This window comes from Ascidiella aspersa, chromosome 1, assembly GCF_963924565.1.
Source record: "Ascidiella aspersa chromosome 1, kaAscAspe10.2, whole genome shotgun sequence".
Taxonomy (NCBI): Eukaryota; Metazoa; Chordata; class Ascidiacea; order Phlebobranchia; family Ascidiidae; genus Ascidiella; species Ascidiella aspersa.
In genome coordinates this window covers 29,603,315-29,619,367 of record NC_139447.1, presented here as the reverse complement: position 1 = coordinate 29,619,367, position 16,053 = coordinate 29,603,315, and the positions used below count along the sequence as shown (strand labels likewise).

General features: G+C 38.3%; 1 protein-coding gene across 1 annotated transcript; it reads left to right on the top strand.

The window, feature by feature from the left end:
- The first annotated feature begins 1,690 nt into the window (after window positions 1-1,690).
- Window positions 1,691-14,694, top strand: LOC146169649 (ATP-binding cassette sub-family C member 5-like). Its single transcript, XM_083386714.1, has 28 exons — window positions 1,691-1,812; window positions 2,246-2,398; window positions 2,981-3,125; window positions 3,593-3,735; window positions 3,925-4,015; window positions 4,230-4,403; window positions 4,514-4,658; window positions 4,958-5,109; window positions 5,234-5,314; window positions 5,579-5,713; window positions 6,019-6,173; window positions 6,460-6,662; window positions 6,931-7,051; window positions 7,271-7,525; window positions 7,693-7,799; window positions 8,041-8,164; window positions 8,392-8,494; window positions 8,800-8,901; window positions 9,258-9,433; window positions 9,738-9,804; window positions 10,073-10,224; window positions 10,432-10,518; window positions 10,805-11,012; window positions 11,547-11,713; window positions 11,906-12,018; window positions 12,457-12,695; window positions 13,299-13,577; window positions 14,090-14,694. The coding sequence occupies exons 1-28, from the start codon at window positions 1,691-1,693 to the stop codon at window positions 14,261-14,263; spliced, it is 4,173 nt and encodes a 1,390-aa protein (XP_083242840.1). The 3' UTR covers window positions 14,264-14,694.
- Window positions 14,695-16,053: the final 1,359 nt, after the last annotated feature.

Genomic DNA, 16,053 nt, shown 5'->3' with positions numbered 1-16,053 from the left:
ACATATCAAACTGTTAAATCATTAGAAACATCATTGTAAGTATTTTCAACGATATTTATAGGTGTATTGGATATTTAGTAGCGAAATACATTAAGGTATTCTATTAGTGAGATGAATCACGTTTCTCTGTTTTAGGTTCACAGTTAGAGGTATTTTACAAATCGCATTTTTTATAAAATCATTATTGGCTGATCTAGGGTGGTTACTGGCTATTATGCCAGATGTTCGGCGCCCGTGGTGCTGCGATTTATTTTTACGGGCAAATGTTTTGCTTTGTTGGCGGAGCATCGGTGAATAAATGCCCTCAAGGCATTAGGAAATTCTTTCAAACCCGCAAACCGGCCATCGCGGAATAGTTGCTCGATCAAGCATTCAGTATTAGTGGCACAGAAGAAAACAAAAACTTTGAAAAAGGTTGTGGGCAGAAACACTGTAGAACGGCAAAGAACAGTTCGTACGCTAACCTTTTCGTGGTGAGTTTCATGCAAAAGGGTGTCCACTAAACCACGATTAGAAATGTGGCAACGACACCTGCCTGCATATTTCAACTAAAATGTAGATTTCCTACGCACCCTAATCATGCACCGTGCATATTTGTACAGATAATCTGGGGAAACCAGAATTCGCGATTTTGATTGTGCAACAGCTCTCTCAGTGTACAGCAAACCGCGACAACCTTCGAACGTAACAGGTCGAGCGTGAGCTTCTTACTAGATTACAACATACTGCCATAGCCAGAGGCTGCAGGGTTTATGGGCTTTAGAAGGCAGACTGTAAAATTTGTTCGAGTAGTACTCTCACTGCTTGTTGGCAACCGATTAGGAGACAATTACAAATCGTTGAGCTATTTGCATAAGCAGACTAGTTACACTTTTGATTTGTAAGGTAAGCCAGTACTTCGACATATTTCGAAGGCCTTTTGGTTGGGACTTTTAGTTTCGTAGGCCTACTTTCCCACGAACATTGACATGCACACCGCTTCGTCTCAGACGTGTCGTTTTTACCGCAGTCGCTTCGTTCATTTTAAATTTCTTTCCGGCGTTTTTCTCAGAAAATTATGCTGTGAATTTGCGTCGGTTGTTACACAACGTGTGACGCAGACAAACTGGTTTGGACGAATATAGTAACCAATGGCGTGGACAAATACCAACAACACAAACAGTTATATATCATGACCAGAAGTTATCAAAAGTATTTCTTAACGTTTATGTGGATCGGCTGAATTGGATGAAATGTGTCATTGTGCCTGCGTATCAAAAAGGGTAACACTGGCGCAGTTTTTATTTCGGCTTTGGCAAGTTACGTAATGACTTGCAGGGCATTTATGTATCAATAGAGCTGATAACCTTTGTAATTATGCAAACCGAATGGAATTGGAAAGTACACGCAACTTCTGGTTACAGCTAACGCAGCCTAACGACAGGCTCGCATGCACATTGCACACGCTGCTACACCAGTGGTGCTTTCTTTAAAGCTGCCATTTTCGACAATAAGGCTTTCGGAAGAACGGCGGAAGACGAACGCGACAGCTAAACCATTTGTGTTGATTTAAAATTTAACTTAAAATGAAGCTATTCATCTTTACGCTTCAGGGTTGGTATATTCAGTTAACATGTATTATAGTACATTACGAAAATAATAGTTGACTAACAATACCAGCGGAAAGCACTGTCCAACTTAAAGCTGGAAAATGGAATTCGAGGGACTATACGGGAACAACTTCGGCTTGGACTGTTCGTCCTACGAGGAACACCACAGTTGTGGAAAATATAAACCGGTTCTTAAATTACTGAAGCCTATTAGACGAACGAGGTAAGGATCTGCTAAGTTTGCAATCGGATAAAAGTCAAGAAATATCTACCGATTCCAGTTTTGTAAAGCAACTTTACATAAAATCAAGTCATTTTCAAACAACATGCACGTTGAAATTTGTAAATTGGTGATGGATAACTATTGAGATGCAGGAAAAGTGTGCACTTTCTTATTAGCGCTGATGGCCTAACAGTTCAGAAAATGTAGAAATAATACTGGAGCATATATTAATAACCAAGCGTTAAAGCAGTTCACCATGCTTTGGTGCCACGAAAATCTTTATTGGGATTCGGTTTGCTCGCTTAATTTCTTCCAGTGTTTAATGTGTTTTTTGTTGGCACATCACGTTGTTTGCATACACGATAGAGATGGGTCGCTCTTATAAATCTATTATATCTAGAAAGTGGCTAACATATTTTCGTTAAATATACAGTAAACATCCATCACCCATCGACAACTCCGGCCTGCTTTCGTTCATTACAATTTCTTGGTTGAGTGACGCCATTTACAAAGCCAGAACGAGCTTGAACTTCGAAGACCTGCCTGCCTTGTCAAAATATGAATCAGTCGACCTTGCTGCGCCAAGGTAATAAACTTCTGTGTTTTGTTTTTGTTTGGTCCATCTTAAATATTCTACTTTGTGCATTGCAAATGCTTGGCGGGATGTGGTTTACAGAAAAGTGTTTTCATTAAAGAGGTTATTTTATTATATATTTTTAAAACGTTTTTACCCAACGCTAAAATAGACGATTATCGTCATCGCTAAAAACTACTGTCTAACTTTGGAAAATAATGGTTAACGTTGTACTTAGACGTAGCAAGAATATCAAACTCCATACAGAAGTAGTTAGCATTTTGAATATTTCGCATATCTCTTTATTTATTTTCAACACGCTGATTCATCAAAATGTCAAAAATGAATAAAGAGACCTTCGAATAGATAAAAAAATTCTTCCTACATTCCTACATCTGTATGGGCTATGAACATTTTGAGACTTTGCAAGAAGCTGCAGAGTTCGGTTTATTTGGAATAGGTGACCTTTCCACGTTAGATACGTTTGTTTCCAAATAAAGTTTAGCATTATTTCGTGGCCATAGCATTATTATCGACATAACGCAACAAACGTAAAAGAAAAGTTGCGTTTTAACGAGAATCTTACCCTGTTAGATTCTACCGGATCTACATGGAGGAGCGTGAAAAGCAAGGACGTAACTCCGTGATCGGGAAGACCCTCTTCCGCTTTGTCCGTGCCCGCTTCTGGTGCGCACTTCTCCTTGCCGCCATTTCCTTTATCGTTTCGTTGGTGGGACCGGTGAGTACTTTAAACGCCCAACTAGACCAATCCACGTTTGGTCTGTTGATTTCAAAATCAGTTGGTCGGTTTTTTGTTGGGGCTGTCTTATTTGCAGGGGTTAACGCATAAAACCGCGCTGCTAACATTTCAGAAGTGTTTAAGTACACAATTTTGCCACTTTGTCATCCCAGATTGGTTACTTTGGAAGAATCGCTTGTTATGCTAAAAAAGTGAAGCAGCACCTCAAATTCAAACCTGCATTTTACATTTGACTATGCAATACTTATTATGGCCAAATTGTGAATTAATCCTTACTACCCTGATGGCAATGATTTTGCTGTTTAATTTATTCTCTTTTTTAAATGCCGCTTTTAAATAGTTGTATCCTTGTCTTTGTCTATTATGTTTTTTGATAAGTTCATTGGCACTACCTGATGTATATATGAAAAGCATGATACAAGGCGCATTTTTCATTATATTTCTAGCCACTTGTGGTCAACAGGTTGGTGCTGTACACCAGCGCAGTTGATAGATCGATTGGTTACGGCATCGGTTTGTGCTTTGCCTTGCTTGTGGCCGACCTTGCAAGGGCCCTTCTATACACATCTTCCTTCGCCATCGCAAATAGGTAAGTCGCCAGTAGTTTGCAATAGTTTTCATCGGCTTAAAGTCACTATTAACTCTATTTTAACAATATACTTTTAAAGCGATGTTTATTCAGTACGATGCGTTCGTAACTGCCCAACAACTGACTTTTCTGCATCAAGCTGACAAGCATTAAACAGAATAATTTTAATGAAAATATCGTCATTTTTAGGACACTTCTTCGTTCTCGAAGCGGCCTTGCTCGTCTTATTTACTGGAAGCTTATACGACTCAAAAACTTTAGGCAAAAATCTGCTGGAGAGGTGCGATTTTACTGCTCGGTGCTTATAAGGGGTGCTAAACATATGAAAACACGTATCTATTGTAATGGTCGTTGTGTGAAAATCTTTTTACAGAACTCTTATAACGTGTTTGGTGTGGGCTAACGCTAGGCTACAATTTAATGTAAGGAAAAAAATACAGCCATATATCAACACAAAACATGAACAGAATTACCAAGAAATTGTGATCTTTCAGATGATTAATTTACTGGTAAACGACCTACAACGAATTGCCGATATGCTTATCTTTGCATCATTCATGTGCGGCGCCCCAGTGGGCATCATTGCTGGTACGGTTTACGCCTGGTTTATATTGGGCTGGACCGCCATCATTGGACTGATCGCCTACTTTTTTCTCGTTCCTGTCCAGGTAAATACAAAACCTGCTTCTAAATTAACTAGAATCCACGTAAAGTATGAAACCTTAGTTCCATGATGGCAACGCCAACATTTAACGTTTACCAAAAATATTCTCTTTAGGCGGTCCTCGTAAAATTCGGTGTTCTGTTTCGTCGTAAATCGGTTAATATGACCGACCGTCGGGTGCGCATCATGAACGAGGTTCTAACTAACATCAAGATGATTAAGTTTTATGTTTGGGAATCCAGCTTTGTAAAGCTCGTGGGTAAGTTGGCCAATTACATCGTTAAAATAAACTGTTTACGTTTATCACCTCACGTATAAGAAACATTGGCAGTAATCTGTACCGATAGATTTTTTAAGAAACAATTCAGGAGGTTGGTTCGTTTTTTAGTTACAGGTTAAATTTATACGATTTTGGTCGTTTAAATTGGTCCTGTGGGGTTCATCTTTTGGGCCAGATTATGTCAAGCTGTAGCCTACGATTGTCTGTATTATAAACTGTTGTAATAGCATGATCTTAAATTGTACCCCGGCTGATTAAAATGCTACTTTTCTGTGTAGGCAAGATTCGAAAGGACGAAAGACGGTGGCTCATGAAAATCGGAGGCTTCCAGACACTTCTTTCTGGGATTATACCTTCGGCTCCAACATATGTGACAGTTGTAACTCTGCTTGTACACATAGGAATCGGTTATCCTTTAACGGCAGCTCAGGTTAGTAGCATCGTTAGGTTTTGCGACTATATTTTGACTTTAGAAGTGCACTTTGCGTCGGAGTTTGTTTTTATGATAAAATTAATTAATAACTTTAATAACTTTTAAAATATGTTTTAAACAGGCTTTTACAGTCATGGTTATCTTCAGTTCCATGCGCCTCTCTGTGGGAGTGATGCCAATCGCACTCAAGGCCTTTACAGAGGTAAGTGATCTGTTGTACCTTAATACGTCTGCTGGTCCTGCTAACATATATTGCAAAATGTACTATACAACACATAAACAGATAACATTTTCAAGGATTGTCTTACACATTATTGTTATTCCCTTCAAAAAATGTAAAACTGCATAGACTTGTGCTTTCCATTTCCCTTTGCCAGAATTGTAAAATCTTTCCATAAAATTTAACATAGCAAACACTTTATGTTATTACTCCATTCTGGCCTTTTTACCGAAAGTTATTTTCCAGTCCCTGGTCGCCATTTCGAGATACAACGAGTTGATGTGCATGGAAGAGCTTGAAGAGTACTTTGTGAAAACAACAGAAGAATGCAACGCCATTGAGTTAAAAAATCTTACAGCTTCGTCAGTTGGGGTGGAGCTGGTAAATTATTTGTTGTAGAAAATCTTAAAATATAAATGGCAAGGTTTAATGGTGAGCAATTCGTGTCCTAATTTTCGCACAAGCCTGTAATGCAGATTTTGTTGAGCAAAGTAAATTATGCAATTTAGTATGTTTTTTGTAGTAAAAATATATGCGGTATTTTAAATGACAAAATTAGACTAAGACTTTGTTACCGAGTGCTATACTTTGTAAAAACACTTATATGAATGTAGGAGTTTAAGTAAACAAATTAGACCGAGGGATAGGGGTAGTTTGTAATAGTCTTTGTCTGTTTTCTTATAAAGAAATCTGAGGACGATTTGGAAAACGAACAAGCAAAAGAAAATAAGGAAAAGCACTCAAACGAAATGCTAGAAAAACGGTCAATCGATAAAGAAAAGGAAAGTAACCTTGAGGTCGAGCTAATTCACGACATAAGGTTGAACGTCCAAAAAGGAAGGTATGTGAAACTTTAATTTTTTGTTGTTGCCTCATTTATGGCCTGCGGCGAAACTAAGAGCTAGCCATAAATATTCAAAAATGTCGTTAGCAAATATAAAACCGTGTGTTGCTTAGCAAACATAAAACCATCGTATAGTTAATTGCTTTTTGCAATAGTAACGACTATATTATCTTTATATTACCTATAGTTAATCTTAGTTAGATAAATATTGATAAAGGTCGATGCTTCTTTAGATTGGGCACTCTTAAAATCATTTAATATAGTACCAAATGTTAATGCACAGCGTTACTGGAATATGTGGAGCCGTTGGAAGCGGCAAGAGTTCTTTGATCTCGGCCATCCTTGGTCATTTGCGAATCAAGTCGGGGTCAGTTGGCATCGACGGCAAGCTGGCCTACGTACCCCAACAGGCCTGGATCTTTCACGCCAGTCTTCGAGATAATGTGCTCTTTGGGAAGCCTTACGAAGCGGAGAAGTACCAGCGAGGTGAAATAAAACCGTTAAACTTATATATGCTAACCATTTTTGTGTTAAACTTTCAACCAACTGCTTACAAACATAAAAACAAATTCCGGGATTTTTGTATTTAACGATTTCCTAAGTTGTATACATTAAAAGAAAGTGAGTGATTGACAAAATGGCGTGTTTCCTGTTGAAGGACCTTTAGAACTTAAACATTTAATATTTCCACACGAACACCACGGACAATGCAATTTATAAATATTGATCAACAATTCCACCTAATGTCATAAAGTGATCGAGGCGTGTGCCCTGCAGCCCGACATTGACATATTGCCAGACGGCGATCTGACTGAGATTGGCGAACGTGGGATCACGCTTTCCGGCGGCCAAAAGCAACGCGTCAGCCTCGCAAGGTTAGTACACATCGTTTGTCCAAACATCAACCTTAACTAACATTCCTCGGCTTTTTTTATATGTTTAAAAGAACAACAAATCAATGAAGCCCTCAAAGTGTAAAATACCTCTCTTATAGTGTTTTTTTATACTACTAGCTTTACTTTTTCTATAGCTGTAAGTCCTTTTTAAGGTTAATAGACACACCCAGTCGTAGCCTACCAATTGTTTTTCACCAGAGCCGTGTACAGCGACTCTAACATCATCCTGCTGGACGATCCGCTGTCGGCGGTAGACGCTCACGTGGGCAAGCACATCTTCTGGAACTGCATCAAGCAGGAGATGAAGGGCAAAACCGTGCTCTTCGTCACTCACCAGCTGCAGTACTTGAAGGACTGTGATGACGTTGTGCGAATGAAGGAAGGACGCATCGCTGAGCACGGACCTCACAAGCAACTGATGGCTGATGACTCCTCCTACGCAGAGCAAATCCGGTACTAGTATGAAAGCCTTGAAATACTAATATAGCGCATTGCCGCTCTTGCGTTATTAGTTACTAAACTTTATAAAATATAGATTAGAGTGTCTTAAAACCGTCGGCCGAAAAAAGCAGTCTATTTTGTTTTTTAAACGTTTTATGAATAACAACTCTTTTTTACAGATTGATTCAGGCAGACGACAGCAAGAATATTGAAGAACCCGGTTCTCCTAAGAAGCATCTCGTCGTGAAAGACGGAGGGTTTACCCTTGTAGAGGAAAGCACAGAGGGTTAGTGGTGGTATTTTCTGTAGTTATGTAGCAGACTGCCCTTAATGCGACCATTCGAGGTCAACCAAGAAATAGTTTTGCAACCATGGAACCAAAACTTTTGCTCCATCTTTTAACATACAAGCTGTACCCATGCTGTAGATAATTTTCTTTGTGTGGTAATTTCCTGCGTTTTCCGCTTATAGCATATCTAGTGTATACTTCACAAGTTTGTTTTACATTTGACAATTAACAATTCCAGGCGAGAATCACAAGCCCGTCAAAGACCCTAAAGGACAACAATTAGCGCTAATGGTAAACGAAGAGATGGAATTCGGTTCTGTCGGTTGGAAAACCTACAAGGTCTACATGAAAGCGATGGGAGGGTGACGAAACCATTTGCATGCTTTGAAAATGTAAAGTGTTTTATCGCCGCTAGTAGTTTGTTGCAGCTCACGTCTGTGGCACATGCCTTTGTTAAAGCGAATGCAGTTGGTTGGTGTTTTGGTTTGGAGTCCTGCAACTTCGAACTATTATTGGCAACAGCAATGCCCTTTTTTATGACCAGCAAGTAACTAAATTATGTTAAACACCATATTTTTTATCTTTACAGATACGTTTGTGCGATATTTCTCTACTTATCTGTATTTCTTCATATTTTTTCAACAAACGCCACCTATTATTGGATCACTTCTTGGATAAATCAAGGAGGAATGGTAGTTTACTGTTATTATTAGAGGATAGTAGGTTTACACCATCATTTATTCCAGAAAAGAAATATACTTTAAAAGTTTAACTTTAAGATCTTGTTTTAGTTGTACATTTCTGCTTTTGTCCAAATATACTTATTTATGTTTAAATTAACGAATAGAATCGATAAAGGTTACGTTAGTTCTAAACGTATCTGAGTGTGCATCATTCTAATATAATGCCAAACACATTTAAAAATTATTCTCGAAGAGATTTCTGTGCTGGATCAAGGCATAACAAATCAAACTATAAAACAACTTTAATATTTCAGCTGATATGCTTCAACGTTACGGCAAATATCTCGTCGAACACCACTGTTAACTGCACGAGAGATCCAAATATTGAGACAAATCCCAGAAGAAGTTTTTATATGGTAGGTCTAACTGATGAACCACTCTCTTTGAATATTGTGAAGAACAGGCTGTAATACATGCCTGTTGGCTAACGAAATATCCTATTTGACTACCGTGCCGTGTATTTCTGACGATTGTCAAATTATAACATTGCTTTGTAGAAATTATGCCGCGAAGTTGATTGTATTTACTTGAGGTGTCGCCAGCAAAAAGAGTTTAAGAACTTCTGCTTTATGCGATAAGATTATGATTTTCATAGTACTTGATTTAAATCCCTTTACTTTCTTTTCACAAGGTTTAAGCGTTAATACACTTGCATAAATATATATTGGGTTCATCTCTGTTTCCTATCGGAACGTGCTTTGCTTTGTTTTAGCTCGTCTACGGCTGTATTCTTCTCGCGTCTGGCATTATACTGCTTTTCCGGACCTTCACATATCCTCGTGCGATGTTGCGAGCTGCGTCCGTTATGCACAAGCGGCTATTCGCCACCGTTCTAAGATGTCCCATGTCGTTCTTTGATCGAACGCCCATCGGCCAGCTTCTCAACAGGTGTGGTTTGGCCTATTGTGCAGTAAATTAAGCCTGTCAACCCACAATTCTCGCCTATCAACTTCCTTGGTACAGATCATTTTCACCCGGAGATACAGTTCTAAAACTAGTACTCAACAAAAGATTGTAGTTGAGTTCCATTTGGTGTGGTTAACATGGTGTTGCTAAATGAGTTGCTTTTTAACGAATTTATATGTTTTCCTGAATGGTCAGAAAGTTTGATATATAGCTGATATTTGAATTGCTATGTAGGATTTTATTCATTAAAAGTTCATTATTAAAATTTTATTCATTATTGTCTCAGGTTCTCACGCGATATGGATGAAATGGACAACCGACTGATATCCACCATGAATTCGACAATGCAAGTGGTGAGAAATTTATGTTAGCTATACTCTCAATAGAAACGTCGGTTTGCCACAAGGCATTTCTGCAAAACAGCTGCAAAAGCAAACCTAAATCGAGAAGTCATATAGTACGTTTCAGAGTACCCTAAACGCTACTTTATGTATTTAAGGCGGTATATAAATTGCATAATTTATACGAATAAAAGGCCTTGGACTATATATACTTTTTTATCCCAATAAAGTCGTAAAAAGGTTGCACCTCTCCTTAACGTAGGTGACTTTGTCCTTTCAGTTTTCCCTGTCATTGATATCGCTGGCTACGATTTGCCTTGTGTTCCCAATTTTCCTTGTCGCATGCGTTATCCTTATTATATTGGTCGTCATCATTTTCAACGCACACAGAAATGGGGTCCGGGAGTTCAAGAGGTTCGCCAACGTTTACAGGTGCGACAAAAAAATGAATCCTAAAAAGTTGCTTATATCATTAAGTTTCAAAACAATGTTGGTTAAATAATCTCTACAAAAAGTCGAGCGCATTAGTTTTTTGTTGAAAACAACATTTTGACCAAACCTGTTAAAAAATAATCTATCTTACTTGGATAGGCCAAAATTGAGGTTTATCAACTCTTTTGAAATAACGCTAATGTACAGATCCCCTTGGATATCACACGTTGCGGCAACGATTCACGGTCTGCCTTCAATCCACGCTTATCGAAAAGAGGAGGAATATCTGAATACGTAAGTGGTTTGTGCAAGCCAATACGTAGCCTACTAATTATATGTATATCCGTGATAAATAAACTAAATGAAAGTTGGTACAGTGCAAATTGAAAACGGTGTTTGAGTAACGTTTCTTAATCTGTATTAATATCTAGTATAAATCAGCCGGTACTTTTGTTTTGAGAAACAGATCGTTTTGCAAAAATTAATGTGAACTATAGTCACTGAGTCTCTCTTTTTTCAATGATATGCAACCAGGACTATTTGTTTCAAAAAAATTACCCGACATTCTTTGACATTGCAGATTTTCGGAGCATGTCGACAACCACACGGTTCCTTTCGGCGCTTATGTCAACTCGGTCCAATGGGTGGTGATACGACTGAACGCGCTTTCGGTCGCTGTTAACTTTGTAGTTGCCGTGATGGTGGTAGTTGCCACGTCATATCCGCAGATCTTCGGCGTTTCTGAAGAAACTGCTTCGGCAGGTCTCGCACTAACGTACGCCACACAGGTAAAGATCTGGGTCATTCGATGGAAATTGACTTCTCTATTCTCGCCCGTTTTTGCTATATATTCTACGTTCTACAAACGAACTAGTTCATTGATTACTTGGCAGTATAACACCTATAAGTTGATATAAACCAGTTGAAATGTCATACGATTTATGGGTTTATTATATGAGACTTTAGAAATAAACGGCGTCGGCCTGTACCACCCACGTTTGCTTTCAACCTAAGCGGATTTATTCCTAAGCTATACAACGTTGATTGTTTTAAAATGTTTAGAGTTCGGTGTACGATATACCGCGTTTTATTCGAAGCCAAGATGGTCACTTGTCTTCATTTTTCTCCAAGGTGTTTTTTCTATTTTTCCCAAAACTTCTGGTCTTTTTGAACAATCTAATAAAACGCGGCATATTTGAGATTTGTTTTATGCGTAGGCAATTGGTTTAACTGGTACACTTACTTCTGTTGCGTTTAGCCGCAAATTTATTTGATTGCCTCTCCTGAGAATCTAACCAATGAAAACTATACGCCTTGTGCAGTTTACGGGCCTTCTTACCGTCTTGAGTCGGTTTGCCATGGAATCGGAAACGATTTTCACGTCGGTCGAACGTGTCAGAGAATACTCGGAACTGAAAAATTTGGAAGATGATCGAGTGGTTAAGGACAACAGACCAGAAGATAACTGGCCTGAGCATGGAGCCTTGAGGTGTAAAGGATGTACTTTTCTCAAGTTTTTTTGTTTGTTTCAACTAATGCACAGTTTGAGTACTTATTTAGATTCATAGGTTTGGATATTGCTAGACTTATGATCAATACAGATTTTTTGTAGGAAAACAAGTACAGAATTTCAAGGACGGGAGACTCTTAACGTTCTATTTTATTGATTTGCTTTACTAAGGTTCAACGAGGTGAGCATGAGATACAGGGAAGAGCTTCCAGAGGTGCTGAAGAAAGTCTCATTTGAAATTAAACCCCAGGAAAAAATCGGCATCGTCGGTCGCACGGGATCGGGTGAGTCATAATAGTAAGCAAAAAAAAAGTAAAATTATTTTTTTACGCAAAAAATAGACAAATAAACAATATCAGTAATAGACAAGAAAATTCTAGTAAACTCTAGTCATGATTACTTTTACATCGGTATTCTGAATTCGTTTAAATTATTTGATTTGATATTTTGGTATTTTATAAACAATTTTCATCGATATAAAAGCAATAATCGAAGGTCATTCGTAGATGGTGGTTTTGGAGAAATATATTAGCTGTTATTCGACGTGTTATTCCATTGCCTAATTGTCAAACTATATCTTGTATTCTCATGATGGATTTTATGTGCAAAAGCAGATAACATTGACACCATTTTATAGAGTGATGCTAACAATATCTGTATGCAATTAAAAATAACCAACCCGCTTTAAACACTTTGGGTCATGCAGCAAACCTTTTTCTCAGGTAAATCTTCGCTTGGTGTGGTTCTGTTCCGTTTGGTAGAGATATCTAGCGGGAGCATCCACATAGACGGTCAAGATGCTGGAAAGATTGGATTGGATGACCTCCGGAAGAAGCTGACCATCATCCCGCAGGACCCGGTCTTGTTCGTCGGCACAGTGCGCTACAACCTCGATCCATTTCAGCAATATTCCGATGACGAGATCTGGCAAGCCTTGGAACGAAGCCACGTGAAAAAACTGGTATAGATTAAGTTTTATGGAAAATATAAATCGAATAAAAAAGGTAGATAATCTAGATAAAAATATATTACAAGTACCCCTTGTTACGCAACAGATTTTGTTATAAACTAGCACGTTGCTGTGCTTACGCGTGGTCGTCTTTGTTATTTTAAAAAGAATTTATTTTAGTATTTTGATGAATAATTTAAGGATGTTATGATGTACAAAAAACATAACAATAACTGAAGAAATGCAAAACGGTGATTAATATGTATCTGGAAATCAACACGTAATTTCAATTTTGTAAAGTATGCGATTTCAATTTCGTAAAGGTTATGCTTTATTCCTTGCATGTATGAGTATCCAGATTCAGCTATATAGTACGTTGTTAAATAAGTTGTTAAACCTAATATAATCGTTGAACTACACCAAAGTTTGATCTGCCGATATATTCTTCCGTTGTGGTTAATTTGATGTGATTCATTATTCTGGGATTAAATATGTTGTCGAAAGTTTTAGAGGGCAAGCGGACTCGGGGATGTAATTAGGTTTACTTATTGAGTACTTTTGGGGGATACTATGGAAGTTCTACACTGACTCACACTTTGTGTTGACTTTTAAAAGATCGAAAACCTGCCAAATAAATTGGAGAGCGAGGTGGTGGAGAACGGCGAGAACTTCAGCGTGGGAGAGCGCCAGCTGATGTGCATGGCGCGCGCCATCTTGCGCCACTCGCGCATCATAATGCTGGACGAGGCCACGGCGGCCATCGACAGCGAGACCGACAGTCTGGTGCAAGACACGATCCGCGAGGCTTTCAAGGACTGCACGATGCTCACCATCGCCCATCGCCTCAACACGGTGCTCACCTGCGACAAGATACTCGTTTTAAATAATGGGAAGGTACGCATAAAATCATACTATGTGCCGCGGTGTGTTCAAGATATATTTCAAGAAAGATGCAATGTTCGTACGCATGAAAGTTAAATTGCTTCATGTGATTTGGTTATTGTTTTCAACATTCTCATATTCTTGCAAGACGCCACTTCCAAAGGGGAATACTTCCAATACACATTTCGATTTTAAAAATGTATAGCAATGTATGGAGTGTCATTTTTATGACAGCCATACATTTCAAGTTTTGATTCATTTTCTCAGCAATTATTTTTTTGATTCATCATTTTCTCAGCAATTATTTTAATTTGTTTTTGAATCAACATTTAAAAATTAAACCAGCGCACCACCTACACCCTGATGGCGATCAGCTTTAAGTTGTTGGGAAACAAGGACAAAAGCCACCTAGTAAAAACCACCTCCCCTTGTTACTTTTTATACCCGTTTACAGACAACCAAAAACTAAACGTATAGTTTCTTCCAAAACAATTTATTGAAATATTATTTTTTCATGAACCAAGGTTGCAGAGTTCGACGAGCCGGCCAACCTACTCAACAACCCTGAGTCGCAGTTCTCCAAGATGATCGTGGCCGCCGCCAGCATGGAGGACGAGAAGGGCGGCGCCAAAGAAGTGACGTCACCACAGAGTCCCGGCGCCGACGGGGTCGACAACGACGCCTTTGTCGACGACTAGAAGATCCAGAAGAATCTTTGGTTGACTATGGGCTTCTACTAGTGTAAATCAAATCCAGCTACCTCTTGTTTACGTTAAAAAAATAAATATTTTGGGGCAATTTTTTTGTTGAGACAAGTTTTGTTTAAACCTGTCGAAATCTTGTTTGTTATTTTATCGGTTTTATATTATGATGATGTTAGCGCTGTAAAATATACACAATGCTCTGGCGTAACAATTTTAACTATATATTCACTAAATTAGAACTTGTAAGTTTTCCGAACCCCATGGGAGATTGCGTATACCTCAAGCTATTTTCTTTGAATCACATATTGCTTAGTATTTATTCGAACATTTAATTTGCATTAACCACCCAAAACGATGCTCTTTAAAATGTCAGAATTTATTTAATTGCATGCACTAGGCCAGCGGTCGGCAAACTTTTTTTGTCGCGGCCCAAAGTCTCTTTTCAGAGCTATTGAAGGCCCACTACGTAAAGCCACTCGCGGATTAGGGATGTTTGTTTTTAAGGTGAAATATTACACGGTGTCTTGATGCTCAAAACACTTCCACGCCATAATGTAGAACATACTATAAAACAAAGAAGATACCTGAGAAGCGCGGAAAATTTTGCGTTTACGTGGTTAAAATTGGCCAAACAATATAGTTCAACAGGCTCTCAGGACCACATTTGACACGTCGGTCCGAAACACGCTGAGACAACAACAAATTCTAAACCACACGAGCTTTTAAAATAAAGTGCATTGAATGTACGGCAATTACGCGGTCCACGACTATATGATAACACTCAACTAAGCAAAAGTAACTTGCGGCCCACTAAAAATGGTTCTGCGGCCCACATTTGGGCCGCGGCCCACAGTTTGCCGACCACTGCGCTTGGCAATAGAATGGTAAATTTCGTTTCGCGTGTTTTATCATGACTTGTCAAATCGCCATGTTGTTTTTATTCTAAAGTACAATAAATTTCCATGATTTAAATAATTACTGTTTATTTACTAACGAAAAAGTAGAATTTCAAATGGTAAAACAAACGTCTGCAATACTTTGTTAAAAACTAATGGTGAATTGTTTTTAACCACATTGTTTCAGTGCCTTTCGGTGGTTAATATTTTTTTAAATAAATTACGGCATTAGCTTTACAAAACAGAGGAAGTTGGCGCCGGGAGTACACATCCTCGGTTTTAATGGAACACTTCCTTTAAAGCGTTTTTTACTAATTAAATCACTACAAAATCATCATTAGTTATTGACGGATGTGACGATGTTCGGTTGACGCGGTAAGACGAAATTAAAAAAAAAAAAATTCTAAAGCTTTGTTAAAAGGCCAGAAGACGTTGTAGATTTGCTTACTTGCTGTTCGTTTCATATACTACGAGAGGTGTGTTTTTGAACCCATGACCCAAAATCGTGCCTCCGACTGCAGTAGTTTTAAATGAATAGTTTTATTTGAGATGATGCGCAAACATGGTCCATATTGATTACATTTACTTTTAATTTATGCTTGTTCGCTTAAAAAAAAAGTTCAATGAAGAGCACTGCGTTGCCAATGCATGGCCCACGCGTTATATTTGTAGGGCCGTGAAAAAAGAATGAAAATAATGGCAACTATTCTAACGCTGGACAATACAATCAGTCAATCAGGTCAATATGATTAGTTTCATGACTTAACGAAGCGGACGTACAGTAATGATTCGATGATCTCATTGGACGTAAATAGAACTTGAAACGTATACAACTGACAGAATTTAAATTAAAAAAATGTGTGCGCAGTTTATTGTTTCAACTGGTAC

Excerpts from the sequence above, each read along its gene's own strand:
- LOC146169649 (XM_083386714.1), top strand. The coding sequence starts at position 1,691 with ATGGAATTCGAGGGACTATACGGGAACAACTTCGGCTTGGACTGTTCG. Across the intron at positions 3,736-3,924 it reads TCCTTCGCCATCGCAAATAG|GACACTTCTTCGTTCTCGAA; the intron begins GTAAGTCGCCAG and ends CGTCATTTTTAG. Across the intron at positions 12,019-12,456 it reads CGTCGGTCGCACGGGATCGG|GTAAATCTTCGCTTGGTGTG; the intron begins GTGAGTCATAAT and ends CCTTTTTCTCAG.